This window comes from Mya arenaria, chromosome 5, assembly GCF_026914265.1.
Source record: "Mya arenaria isolate MELC-2E11 chromosome 5, ASM2691426v1".
NCBI classification, from domain to species: domain Eukaryota; kingdom Metazoa; phylum Mollusca; class Bivalvia; order Myida; family Myidae; genus Mya; species Mya arenaria.
In genome coordinates this window covers 56,260,180-56,275,940 of record NC_069126.1, presented here as the reverse complement: position 1 = coordinate 56,275,940, position 15,761 = coordinate 56,260,180, and the positions used below count along the sequence as shown (strand labels likewise).

The 15,761-nt window shown below is 33.9% G+C and overlaps 1 protein-coding gene across 8 annotated transcripts in view; it reads right to left on the bottom strand.

The window, feature by feature from the left end:
- LOC128236126 (mucin-5AC-like) overlaps positions 1–15,761 on the bottom strand; it is a 144,446-nt gene that overhangs the window by 14,875 nt on the left and 113,810 nt on the right. For 6 of the 8 annotated variants that reach the window (XM_052950990.1, XM_052950989.1, XM_052950998.1 and 3 more), the window contains 4 exons: positions 13,894–13,920; positions 11,608–11,631; positions 1,612–1,707; positions 524–646 (listed from right to left, as the gene is read on the bottom strand). In XM_052950990.1, coding sequence (XP_052806950.1) covers positions 524–646; positions 1,612–1,707; positions 11,608–11,631; positions 13,894–13,920 — 270 coding nt within the window. The remainder of the gene's footprint in view (positions 1–523; positions 647–1,611; positions 1,708–11,607; positions 11,632–13,893; positions 13,921–15,761) is intronic. The other 2 variants (XM_052950991.1, XM_052950993.1) reach the window with 2 other exon arrangements.

Here is a 15,761-nt window from a genome sequence, read left to right as displayed (position 1 = left end):
ATATAAACAAATCCTGAATGTTTCAACAATATACTATGAAGTGAACGTATACAACAAACATTGCAAAAAGTACAGTTTACAAGTTACGGAGCACTTCGTTGTCTCATTGCGTCACGTCATTTACAGTTATAGTATATGAATTAGGGCTTCTTCATCAAAAAGTCTAATTTCAATGGTTGACATCTGTGTCGACAGACTAAAAAAATTCAAGTTCAAGTGCATGCTACTCTTTAACATCTGTGTCAAAACAGAGTAAAAACATTCAAGTTCAAGCGCATGCTACTCTTTAACATCTGTGTCAAAACAGAGTATTTGTATTTTAGGCACAAGAGCCTTTCATGGTGATCATTTGTACTTAGTTTCAAACCAATCCCTCATTAACCGTGGAATAGTTTACTCTACAAACCCAATATATATATATATATTTGATATAAAATTATGCTCAAGTTTCTGAAAAATAATTGTTAATAAGCATTTATAACTTGACTAATTTCTTAACAGTTTACAGAGATATCTCACATACCTAGGAGGTTGTAGGCGATCACTGCAGAAATGCTGTACAAAAAACTCACAACTACCCAACCAATCATGCAAAGGTGGGTTGGGGCACACAACTTTTCTGTTAGCCATTTCCTTGCTTTTGGAACTGAAAATATGCAAGGTAAGATCAATAGTATATTATTACAGGATTCTAAATGGCTATGATATGCCCTTGGTCTCTATCACAACTTGCCCTCAAAACAAACATTCTGGTTAACCAGAGAAATAAGCTCATTTCAAGACCTTTCAATGTTTATGTTTGTGTCTCTTACAGTTAATTGTTGTTGGGGTCATGCCAAGTGCCCCTTGCAGGTGCCTGAAACACAATCCCATGAAAGGTCTCTATAAACTCTTCATATATACCAAGTTTGGTTGCAATATGTGGACCATAGCTTAAGTTATTCAATATCAACCATTTTTTTGTTCAGGGGTAACACTTTAGGATAAATCAAGGATAATATGGAGTTGTGTAACCACATTGTGTGATGTCCTGAAACAACTGCGTAAAGTATGAAGTGAATTGAATGAAGGATATTGGAGTTGTATAAGTCAAAATGCCACTTTGCCCTAAAACTTTAACTGGACGGCGACACTAACGCTGACTCCGGGGCAAATAGTCAAGCCGCCTTCTTCGAAATCGAGCTAAAAAACTTCAATTAGAAAAAGTTATGACATCTCTTAAAGTCCATGGGGCCATTCCTGTACCTATTGGCAGGAACTGAAGTAACCTGATGCTACATACAATATATAAGATCTAAGAGCTAGTTGTTTTTGACAATATATGATTAAAAGTAAATACTGAGCTTTGGCTGTCTTGTTGAATTAACTGTTTAAAAAAAAAAAAATTACAGTGAATACAAGGAAGTTTCAGACTGCAGATAAGTTGACAATGCCTTAAAATGGACACTCAGGCTGGTCACAATAGCTGACAATGAACACTTTGTGCTCAGGCATAGATATATGCCAGGTGTATTCAAATTTAAACAAATACATTTATAAAAAGTATAATGAAAACACTTTTATTTGTACTTTATAGTATCATTAAATAATATAGAAAATAATTATATTTACCTGCAAATAGTACATACAAAATCCAGGCTCCTGACCCAGTACTGAAGACAATGAAGAGGACTGACCACACAATTTTCAGGACCTTACAGTCGCAAACTGAAATGAAAAAGAGAACATGCTGCATTTTAACTAAGTTAAGCAATATGCCACCTTGTTGAATGATAGCATTTGGGTGCCTGGTGCATGAAAGCATGTCCCATAGTCTTCAACATTCGTCTGGATGAATGTTTGACAACAAAAAACGAACACAAAAGGCAATTACTCTGTAGAGTTATGGTTCTTGTACACTGCATTTCCTCTAATTGTGCTTTACCATCGCATTTAGTTTTAATAGATTCCATTCTGTAGTTTCAAGTTATGTTCCTGTTAAGAAAAAGTAACAAAGAGCAATAACTCTTTAATTAGCTATAATATAGTTCCTGTTCTTGTACACTGCACTTCCTCTCATTATGTTCTATGTTGCAAGAAGGAAAATTCCATATGACAAACCAACCAAACTGACAAACAACAGGACTCTGATACCACCCCCTTCAAACTTTGTTTGTCAGGGATATAATAATTCAAGTGATGGGAAATGGAATAAACATGCCTGTAGACACATTGAGGCACTGACTGTGGCAGTGGCCTAGGTTATAAGTTGCAATACAAATGAAATGAATCAACAGATAAATAACATGCAAGAATCATCCCAGTGCTGCATATAAAATGTTGACTTCTTAAAGGTCAGTACATAATTTTACTTCCAAATTCATTTTAATGCCACTTGGAAGTCTAGTAGGATCCACGAGCACAATGTGATTATTGGTAGTTCTTATTCGTCAAAATCAAAAACTTGAGTATCCCTCACTGTTTATTAAAACATGGTTAATATGTACAATGATACTGCAAATAGCAAAAAGCACCAAGAAGTTTCTTGAAATAAAACCCTTTAAGATAGTTTTAACAACTCCTAACACACCCAACCAAACTATTTTGATTGGATGGTGGGAAATTCCTGCCTACAAGAATGCAACTCTAGACACTTGCTTGAATTCATTAAATGGGCAGCAGTAACTTCCATATTAACTTTTGTTTGATTATTTCTTGCTCACTATTATGTCATTCAGGGCTTCTTAAAACTGACAATTTGCCAGTGTGAAACGACTTTGATTTTGCCAGACCGATTGCATTTTCAGAAAATGGCTAAAAAATCGGTCCGAATTTTTTTATTTTTTTTCTATTTTGGTCCAAAATGGCTAGGTCAGTAAAAAACAGAATTTGTAATACACAAACAGTGTTTGTCATACCATGTCCTTAACTACCAGGGGTGATAACAGACTGTGTTAATTGACTTCGCTGTCTTCATTACATCAAAGTGACGTCGCATTCTCCGTCTTTTTCTCATGAAAACAGTTGTCACACTTTTGCTACGAAGATCCATTATCATTATATTATAAATACATCGTCATTGTTAAGCTGTGAAAGCATAAAAATTTCTAATTCATTAACCTAGCTCTGCCCGAATTCCATAGGATATCAAATACTATCTAAATCGCCTGAGATGGCTCTATAGCTTCGCCACATTGCGAAAAAATATTGACAGAAAACAATGAAGCTGGGTTCGTAGCTGAGAAATAATCAATGATGGACCTGAAATTTGTACTTTTGTACCAGAGACAAACAGTGACCTTGAGGCTTGGCGTATGCATTCAATAGTGATCATCAACTGCATAAGATCAGTGATCCTAAATTGTTTATCACTAGAAGGTTACTGCAACTTTGACCTACTGACTTAAAAATCGAGAGGGGTCATCAACGTCTCATAACCAACTTAAAAGTCATGATCAACAAGCATATCAAGTATTCGTTTTTAAGCGAAACAATTATTCAGCTTTAGGTCACCACCAAAATATTGTTTTTCACCTGAAGATATAACCATGACATTGACCTTCTGATCTCAACTGTATGGGGTCATCTACTAGTCATGAACAACTCACATAGCAAGCATGAAATTCTTTATCTTCAGTTATTGAGTGGAAACTGTTTTTCACCTCATTAGGTCAAAGTCTGTTTTTATTTTGCACATTTGAATCTTTTAACATGGTTATCTTACATTTGACCTTGTGATTTTCTGTGAGAACATGTAACTCCCAATTTAACTTTAACTATAATACAGGAATAGAAAACTTGAAGAAGTTGTATCAAAAGAATTTTAATAATTTGACCTTATAACCTACCATAGTTTTAAGATAGCTTTTGATTAAAACATAATTATCAAGTCTTCATTGAAAATCAAATTGACCACACTCAGCCGAAGTTTGGTCTCTGGGGTGTTTAATATGCTGTTAAAATAATGATAATTTAAACAGGGTTTCATTACAGATAACATGCAATCATTATGCACCAGTCAATCGTAACCACTGCCCCCCCCCCCCCAGGTCCAGAGAATAGCAGGGACTTTAACTTTCGGTCTAGCCAACCCCAGGTAAAAATCCCGCCCTGCGGGGACGAACTGCTGGTAAAATGTCCGCTAAATGCCCCTGCACCCAGGGAACCTAGGTCAGGCCCATTCCCCGCTATATTTTGCACGAAGACAAAACCACTGCATTCACCCCGCACTGCTGGGCCACCTGAAAGGTAAAAACACGGCCCATTTCCCCGGCTATCCCCGGACCTGGGGGGGGGGGGGGGGGGGGCCGTGGTTACAATTGACCGGTGCATTATAACTCACCATACAAAACTTAGTGATCTGCTGATCCTGAAAGGGGTAAATTATCTGGCAGACTAACATTTAGCAAGCAAGGGTCAATTTGTGGGTACATGCAAAGCAAATTATAGGTAGACCAACAACATTGATTTCTACGGTTGTAAAAGAGCAAGCTTTGTTCATTTACATCTGGGGTAAAAATGTCTATTTAAGTATTATAACTTGTGATAAATACAAACACAAAATAAGCAGCAAATTAGGATAATTAAGTATGACAAGTTTACAAGAAATCTGATTGTAAAAAGGCTTTTATCTCGTCATCATATTAAAGAGAATACCAATGGGCGATACTATTTCCCGGTCCGGACCAGTTCTCTGCAGGGATGCAAACGAATGGCAAAATTGATATTCGAATATTTGGTAATTCTTTCAATCGAATATTCGATAACCAAAACTAATATTTTAGAAGATCTAGTTAACTATTATTATTCCCTATAGCAATAGCTGGGGCCTTTATAACCTTCTTTGTCGTAGCCGGTACACGCGACGGATCCTGATTCTTCCCTAAATAAGCCCCTGAAATTCCCCATAACATCAAAAGGCAAAACATTTGTAAAAAAAAAATCAAAAAATTTCAATTCCACTCATTCCTTTTAGTAAACAATGCGAAATCAGACCAGCGACGGTTTAGGGACGTAAATAGATAACAGAGGCGTTTTCTGTAGGAGAGCAGCCTCTTTCTGGGATTGACCTTTACTAAATATAACTATGAAACAAGAGTGACACTCACAAAATACGCCCATCAATAATTTCTTGGATTCTAAATTCATCCTTAATCGTACCCAAGAGACAATCAGTGTGTACTTGGCAAAGCATTTATACCGGCAAACATTCTTGGTAAAGATTTTATAGCTACAAACATTTTCAGCAAGTTTGGTGAAGGTCAGATGAGAATTGTTCAAGTTAGAGAGTAGACAAAGCTTAAATGGCAAGGGCAGTAATCCTGAAGTGCTTCGGGGCATTTGGCTGATTATCATACTTGACCGATTTATTTTACCAACAAATATTTTCAGCATGTTTGGTGAAGATCAGATGATAACTGTTCAAATTAGACAGTGGACAAAGCAAAAATGGCAAATTTTGACCAATTCAAGGGCCATAATCCTGAAGAGCCTGGCTGGTTATAGAACTTTGCCAAGAATATATAACAACAAACATTTATAGTAGCAAGTTTGGTGAAATTCGGATAAAAACTGTTCAAGTTTGAGAGTAGACAAAGCTAAAATGGCCAATTTTGATAAATTCAGGGGGCCATAACTCTGGAGTGCCTAAAGCGATTAGGCTGGTTATCTAACTTGACCTAGATATTTCACCAACAAACACTTTCATGAAGTTTGGTGGAAATTGGATGAGAAATGTTCAAGTTAGAGAGCGGACAAAGCTAAAATGGACAATTTTGATAAATTCAGGGGGCCATAACACTGGAGTGCCTAAAGCGATTTGGCTGGTTATTGAACTTGACCGAGATATTTCACCAACAAACACTTCATGACGTTTGGTGGAAATTGGATGAGAAATGATCAAGTTAGAGAGCGGACAAAGCTAAAATGGCCAATTTTGACAAATTCAGGGGGCCATAACTCTGGAGTGCCTAAAGCGATTTGGCTGGTTATCGAACTTGACCTGAATATTTCACCAACAAACACTTTCATGAAGTTTGGTGGAAATTGGATGAGAAATGTTCAAGTTAGAGAGCGGACAACATTGTGGAGCCGCCCCACCGCCCGCCCGCCCGCCCGCCATGGGTGTTCCCATAATACGGCCATCGTAAGATGGGCGTATATAAAACAAACCATTGCGGGAACTATTAAAATATAAAAATGAAAACAAATGTGGACTTTGACCCATCTATTGTACAACAATACAGGCAATATATCCTAAAATGCTATACCATACAGTTACATTTCAAAGCATGAACGATGTATTGAAACGCGGAAAACAGTTTGAGGCACGTACATGTAAGTAGCACAATGCATTATTATCGTCACGGCGATTTGAAATATATTGCAAAACTTAATTGGAAGCCAAAACAACAATTTGGTATCAAGGCCGATTTCCTATGTCCTAAATTGATCTGGTCATTTACATTTCACCGAAAATGTTTGAAACTTGTGAGATGTCACTTGTCCAAAAGCCAGTTATTGTTAAATTACTGGGACTGTTTATAGTGCATGACCATATGCCCTAATTGACATATGACGCGAGTTTAGTGTATTGTCATCACATTCACGCCTTTGACATTAGGGGCCAATGGTTGTAAAAGCAAGACAAAGAATTGTATACACAACAACAACGATGTAGGCAAAAGGTTAATTATCTTATTTATTCAATAAAAAAAACACATCGAATATTCAAATACGATTTTGACATTCGATTACCAAACGTTCGATCGAATATTCGAATATCCATTTGCATCCCTACTATTTAGCACTGACCATCGAAACATTGTTTTGCTGCTAATTTATAATCAAATATTGAAATAAAGCTACTGAATATTATCTTAAACAATTAATAAAAGAAGCACATATTTCATATTGGATGTTTTATAACGCAATTAGTTTTTATGATCAATAAGACTTAATGTTAAACGGGACTATACTGGGGCGAGGTTGCGCTGGGCATGGGGGGATGTTTTCGAGAGTGACACTGTGGAGGGTGGTATATTGACGCTGACACAATTAATTGTTCACGCTCTCTTAAGTCCTCCCGATTGGCTGAAATTTTCGCTGTTTGCACTCAGAATCAGGGTGATTGAACCAGAGTGTGGTACACAAAGAATCATCACTGTGGTGTATGAGAATGACTACTTGATGAAATACTGGTTAGTGAAAAACAATTGTGCCCAGCTGAAAAAATGCGAAATACAAAATGTCCATCAACATTCTGTAATTGATGAAATAACAACTGTTATGTACATAATGAAATTAATGGAGATACATAGTAACAAGTCATGAAAATGAACACAAAAAAACATTTGCAATTGTATTATTCCTTAATCAGGAATGAATGTTCCGACACAATGATTGATTTGTTGATTCCCCTGAATTTAACCATATCCCCCCCCCCCCCCCCCCCCCCGCCGGCACTGGTAAACAACACTGATACTATTAGATGTTATAAATTTGATATAATTACACAGCATAAACAGCTACACATGTTGAGGTAACAAGTGTTGTTAAAATATCTTACAGTTTCTGTGTAATTTTATGGCAAACATCAAATTGTTCAGAGATTAACATGGCCTCGGCAATTTGACAATAACTCATCATACAAAGACTTTTATGGCACCATTTTATTACCTAACATAATCATACAATTGATTGATATCTTTTTGTAATGATATCTATTTCAGAAATAATATATGATTGGTCAGTTTAGACAAACTTTGTTGATTAAAGCGTTTAAACAGTTTGATATAATTTGTGAGGTTAACTTAATAATAAACAAAAATTCTTGATTTTACATATTTGTTTCATCTCATCTCATTGACTAAGCTGAGCTAAAATAATTTCTTGAAAGTGTAAACTACCTGGCAAAGCAGTTAGTTTGGAGAATCTTAGGATGACGTTAACACTACAAGAATACTGCTGATTTATATTTTATCACCTAATTGTTGAGTATACCTTTTTTTCTAAGTTTTATTCCTTGTGTGCACAATATAATTTCTTGAGTGAAATGTGTTATAAGAACTTATCATACAACAAGTACAAAAAAATTAATAACCTTAAAAAATTTCTTAGTAAACAAGTAAAAAGATAAAGACGGACATGACTAAACTAAAAGAATAATGTTTTTTTTCATATTAAAAAGAATTTTCAGTTTCAAAGGAATTTTGCATTATTATTTTAATACTATGAATTATTCAAACTGGCGAGGATGCACCATTGTTGAAAGTTCAACCTCAAAACAAGAGAAAACTTTGGGCTGGGAAAAGTGCTAGAATCTTCAAGAAAAATATGCTATATCTGCAGATGAAACTATTATGAACAAATGAAGTTTGTCCTTGAACAACCTGGATATATAGGTATTATAGCAACTATGAACATTATATAAAATAGTGAAGTTTGTCCAATGACAACCTGGGTATAGGTATTATAGCAACTATGAACATTATATAAAATAGTGAAGTTTGTCCAATGACAACCTGGGTATAGGTATTATAGCAACAGGGAACATTATATAAAATAGTGAAGTTTGTCCAATGACAACCTGGGTATAGGTATTATAGCAACAGGGAACATTATATAAAATAGTGAAGTTTGTCCAATGACAACCTGGGTATAGGTATTATAGCAACTATGAACATTATATAAAATAGTGAAGTTTGTCCAATGACAACCTGGGTATAGGTATTATAGCAACAGGGAACATTATATAAAATAGTGAAGTTTGTCCAATGACAACCTGGGTATAGGTATTATAGCAACTATGAACATTATATAAAATAGTGAAGTTTGTCCAATGACAACCTGGGTATAGGTATTATAGCAACAGGGAACATTATATAAAATAGTGAAGTTTGTCCAATGACAACCTGGGTATAGGTATTATAGCAACTATGAACATTATATAAAATAGTGAAGTTTGTCCAATGACAACCTGGGTATAGGTATTATAGCAACTATGAACATTATATAAAATAGTGAAGTTTGTCCAATGACAACCTGGGTATAGGTATTATAGCAACTATGAACATTATATAAAATAGTGAAGTTTGTCCAATGACAACCTAGGTATAGGTATTATAGCAACAGGGAATATTATATAAAATAGTGAAGTTTGTCCAATGACAACCTGGGTATAGGTATTATAGCAACTATGAACATTATATAAAATAGTGAAGTTTGTCCAATGACAACCTGGGTATAGGTATTATAGCAACAGGGAACATTATATAAAATAGTGAAGTTTGTCCAATGACAACCTGGGTATAGGTATTATAGCAACTATGAACATTATATAAAATAGTGAAGTTTGTCCAATGACAACCTGGGTATAGGTATTATAGCAACAGGGAATATTATATAAAATAGTGAAGTTTGTCCAATGACAACCTGGGTATAGGTATTATAGCAACTATGAACATTACATAAAATAGTGAAGTTTGTCCAATGACAACCTGGGTATAGGTATTATAGCAACAGGGAACATTATATAAAATAGTGAAGTTTGTCCAATGACAACCTGGGTATAGGTATTATAGCAACAGGGAACATTATATTAAATAGTGAAGTTTGTCCAATGACAACCTGGGTATAGGTATTATAGCAACAGGGAACATTATATAAAATAGTGAAGTTTGTCCAATGACAACCTGGGTATAGATATTATAGCAACAGGGAACATTATATAAAATAGTGAAGTTTGTCCAATGACAACCTGGGTATAAGTATTATAGCAACAGGGAATATTATATAAAATAGTGAAGTTTGTCCAATGACAACCTGGGTATAGGTATTATAGCAACAGGGAACATTATATAAAATAGTGAAGTTTGTCCAATGACAACCTGGGTATAGGTATTATAGCAACAGGGAATATTATATAAAATAGTGAAGTTTGTCCAATGACAACCTGGGTATAGGTATAGCAACAGGGAACATTATACAGTTGAACATTGTTAATCCGAAATCGTAGGGACCCAAAAAATTATTTCGGAATAACAATATTTCGGATTAACAATTTTCAGAAAATGACAGCGTTCGCGAATTATAGATGACGTGAAATACTAAGTCTTGAAGATTGCAATGTTGGATACAAATACTATACATTCGGGTTCGGTTTGAGTGATCTTTCGTTTACAAAATATTTGTTGATTTATTGTTTAATAAATGACAAATAATTCATTATTTTACTTCTTTATTAAAACAACATAAAACATTTAAAACAAAATGACAGCAGATGTGTGCATTCAGAACATAGTATGGATTGTTCGGAAGTGGGTCGAGTGAGCAATGCGCCAATCAAATCTGGTGATATAGACATTTTCGAATGATATTCAGGTTGTGTTAATCAGCAATAATATACACACTACATCACCCAAATGAAACGCTCATTTTCTGACATCGATGTTTGTAACATACGCGTTCTCAATGTCATTCTTTAACAAGCGCTAATTGTGCTCCATTGTCACCTCAATCCGATGCCCAAATGCATTCGAAGTATGGTGTGAAAAACTATGACATGATCCAGTTCGAAATAAGAATTGATAAATAAGAATTGATAAATAGGTGTGAAATACCAAATCGGGATGGGAACTTTTAATTCTGCGATAATTTTGGACTAGCAATTTCGGACTAAAGATTAAAAATTTAGTTAAACAAAGGAGTAAATAAGGACCGAAAAATAATTTCGAAATAGCGATAATTTCGGATAAACGGTGTTCGGAATAGCGGTGTTTAACTGTATAAAATAGATGTACACAGATGATAATTGCCAAGTACAGGGTTCATGTATCTTAGTGTAGCCTTTATATAAATATAGCATGTAGGTTCATGATAAGGTTCATCCCTTCTAAGAGAAGATGATCTTTGCTAAAGCCTCTTTTCTATCTTATTTTTGTAAAGTGATAGATTTTAATTGCAAAGCAAGAGGGCAGAAAATACAAACAAAAATACTCTCTTTTTCTGATATTGTTAATCTTCAAATTTGTATATATTTAAATATGCATTATGTTGCTTTTTATTAAAAAAATAAATAAATACTATTTCATAAGCCTATACTTTAAGTCTGATGTATGTATAATACTAAAATGGTTCCGGTGGTATATATCAAAGGGATATTTACCCGGTATATTAAAATGCCATTTTAGTCAATAAAAAATAATTCATTAATTATTCTAACTTTCAAACATTTGGCTATTACTTTTCTTTGAAATTGTTACCCATAGAGTAAATAAATACACTTGATATTTTTATTTAGTCTGAGTTACATATGATTGATCCCATCTCTATCTAGCAAGTAGTAGTAACACGGTGCATATCCATATCGATACCCTCTTTGCGAAATCTACTGAAACGGTACCCTTTTTGCACATGCAACGGTCATTTTCTGCTGAAAACAAATCGGCGATGGACAACAATCCAGTTAATGTTCATTCTACTGATGAAAGGAGGTATGTCATGTGCAAAAGATTTCGTGAAGGGGGTACTGATATGGATACGCACTATGAGTAAAAGTGTGAGCATTTATTGTACTGAACAGAGGGATAGCTTCATTTATACTATGCTATACAGTGGGGATATAATTACCTGTACTATTGCATGTAGTATTTTCTGTATGATTGAAATGTAAATCACAATGAACTATTTCACTAAATCATAAATTAAAACATTTTTACCTTAGGTCTTAATAGTCATTCCTACCTCTTATTAGCTAAACAGTTGTATTTTACATGGCAAACTCAATAAATGAAACAAACGTGGAATACATTAAAATGAGACAAATAATTATGTACAGCATTAAATGTCATTTAATATTACTGTACTCAGATCAGTAACTGCTGCATAAAGTACCAGCTGCTCTCTCAAAATATACAAACAGGAACCAAAGTAATATTTATGTTGGTAGAGCACCAAAGCAGTCCATGTTTTGAAACAAATCTTTTGAAAAGTTTCTACATTATCTCTGGTCACACAGGCCAGATTTTTAGGACTGAAGTTGTTTCCAAAAGAAACATTAATTTAAACATAAGCATTTTAACAATATAAAACTCATATGTCATGACATTGTGGTTTCCTGGTGATAATAGAGGGATTGGTTTGCAGGGGGCATAAGAGGCACTCTTCCCCAGAAAATGGCACCCTTAACTGTCAATCATAGTTACCTTGCCCATATACAGAGAGCAGAGCTATCTATGAAAAATAGACAACTTTATCAAATCATGTACATTGACAAAATAGTCTTTACTTAAGTAAATAGTAGTCCATGTTATGTACCAAAAAGCTTACATATTATTTCTTTGGTCACAGGACTAAGTTGGTAGAAAAAGAAACATTAAACATAAGCATTATAACCACATAAAACTGATATGTAATGTGGTTTTCTCAGGTGACAATAGAGGGACTGGATTGCAGTGGGCATAATAACAAGCTACATGTTTTCCTGAAAAAGGTAAACTATCTGGCAGACAAAAATATACAATGCAAGTTATGTAGGGTACATGCAAAGCAAATTAGGTAAAACAACAATATTTATAGTAATAGTTGTCAAGGAGCAAGCATTTGTTCATTTACTATAACAGGACTAAAAACATCCACCCAGGATAAACTTGTTGATACAAGCACTTGTATACAAGTTTTAATATATTTCAGGTGAACTTTTGTAGAAGAATCAAAATTATCATTAGTAACAAAACTGAATCCCGTAATGTTAAATAAAAGTTACAGTTGATATTTTTTAGTCATAAAAGAAAGCCAGACTGTCACTCTCAGGACATAATGTACATACTGGGTCTTCATAGAATGTTGGCTACTGGGCTTGTCCCTGTAGTTTCAATTTATTATTATATTAAAATAGAAGTATAAAATATTAGTTAAATGGCCCATGTATTTACATGAATAAAACAGTCACTGGAAAACCTGTGTTTTGTTAGGAATATAAAATAGTACATAAATGTTATCAAACACCGGGCAGGATCAAGACTTATTGTAGCAAAAGCACAACATTGCAAAAGGACTGTCATTCAACTGAACCACATTTCAGCAGATAAAAAGTGTTGCTGTTTTATTAAAATAATCTTGCTGAATCAGTTCTTTGCTTAAGCTCTTCAATAATTAACACAAAGAGATTTTATTTTGGTAATTTAACAATATGACATGCATTATATTTTGATATACAATACCAACTGTTTTATATGTCAGTGTAAGGTTACTATATACAATTAATGGTTGCTGTGTAACAAGTTATATAAGCATAATTAGCTTTATAATACCGTTTTTTTCTTATAAGCACATTTTATGTTTTACAACTTTAGTTGTTTGGCTGCTACCTTAATTGCTTTTAATTACACATGAATATACAATAAAATGTCCATATCACCTAAGACTAGTCCCTGATGCATTGAGAGAATAACCATTTAGGCACCTACTTGGCTGCAGAATGAGTCATATGTTTGTTGATACCATTCAGCAAAAGAAATGCATAGACTCATAGCAAAAGTGTGAGTGTATGTACCAATGTGAGACGCAGGGGGAATGTTTCCTTTTTATACCATATTGCACAGTAACTGGAAGGGAATGAACTCTGGCGTTGATGTCATACGACCTGTATTTTTTTAATGTTATTTGCATGAATTCTGCAGGTCTTGTTCTTTCTTCTCTTTCAGGTAATATACTTGGCACATTTTTAATACTCATTTATTTTTGTCTTAAACGCGTATAATTCTCCTACACAGTTAATTTATTGTTAAATCTGAAGAAAAAATAAATATTTTTAGGTTAAGTGTCACTAAACAATTTCCAAGTCATATGACACCAAAGCAGGTGTTTATTTCCTTCAAGTAACTGTGCAATAATATACAGTGTATAAATATTTACCTGGATGTGAAGTTGTTGTTGTTGTTACTACAGAATGAAATTAATATTTTTGTGAATAATTCCACAAGTCATAAAACGAGCAATCTCAAATAGTATTACTTACCATTTATAAGTTAAGCAATTGATTTTTACATATAGAAAACTTAATTAATACTCCAGAATCTGGAATACCTTAACAAATTGAGCACTAGTCTATTATTTACTGTTACATAAAGGCCTATATTTTAATGTTGTCTCCAAATATACAAATGTAATTATAACAATATGAAACCAGTAATAGAACATGATAGTTGAACCAAATAGTTGATATCTTAGCCTCATGATTCATGGCATGAAGATCTTGAAGCTATTTCCAGTAGAAACAGTAAACATGAGGTGTGTTTAAAGCAGCGCTAGTTTGGAACACTGCTGACTGGCATAATTCCATGCAAGGTGCAAACACCACAGTGTTTGGTGCATTATAGTATATGAATATGCCTTAAATATAATATCAGTACTTTTGAATAATTCAAAGGGAGCTGTGGGGGACCAATCAACCTCAAGATATTGTCTGAAATTCCACAGAGGACATTTTATGCATCTTAATAAATAAAGATCTAAGCTTATGATTTGCAATTGGAGTTCAGTAAAGAGCATTTTTATGTTAATACAATACAACAACATGACCATTATTTAATTTAACCATGATATTGTTTCGCAACAACAACATGACCATTATTTGCTACAACTTCGTTATTATTTCGCAACAACATCGACAATGTTTTGTAAGAATCATAATATTACCAAACGAAAACCAAAGATTTTTAATTTCTTATCATAAACACAATTAAGGGATCACACACTTGGTTGTAAAAGGTTTTTTTTTTTTAAATTAGTACTCAAATCGATATACAAATACTTGACGAAATATTGTTAGTAAACACATGAATAGACAAAGTAAATTTAAAGACTGCTATTCCATGTCTCCAGGATAGCAAATTCTGGATGTCTTTGTCTCTATCATAAAAAGTGCTGCAATTCAATGTCATTTCTATAATTCCCTTCAAAAAAACAAAGTAAACAATCTAATGTCTTTATGAAGACAGGGGGAACACTTCCATGTCTACATGAAAACAAAGCAAACAATTCCATATCTTCATGAAAACAGACGGAACAAGTCCATATCTTCATGAAAACAGACAGAACAAGTCCATATCTTCATGAAAACAGACGGAACAAGTCCATATCTTCATGAAAACAGACGGAACAAGTCCATATCTTCATGAAAACAGAGGGAACAAGTCCATAATCCATATCTTCATGAAAACAGAGGGAACAAGTCCAAATTGACGTCTTCAAGAAAAGAGATGGAACAATTCAACATCTTCATGAAAATAGATGCAATAATTCCAGAACTTGCTAAAAAAGTTGAGGCAACATAGCCTGGGAGAATTTTTGCAATTTAAAGAAGGCTAAAATAATGAAGATTTTAATGCTCACATGAATGGCTATTTTTTTTTATTCAGCCTGGTTGAATTACTCTTTTATTATAATTTCAGGAAGACTGACATATTTGGATGCCTGAATGCTAATGATTGTGATTGTTGGACACATGGAATAGCTGCCTAACAGATGGTTATACTAAAAATACTTATTGCGATTCTGCTTACAAATTTTATAGGCATATATAAGGTATCATAAAATACACAACCTGATTTTTACATTTATATTTCTTAAAACTGAGTCACTCACTGAACAATTTATACAAGACCATTTACCAAAGTCTGTTCTGTTATCAGAAATTATAGTCGAAAATTTTCACAGATTTATTAAAGTTACAAATGTCGGGCTTACTGCCCAAAATTGAAAAGCCTCTCATATTCAAACCA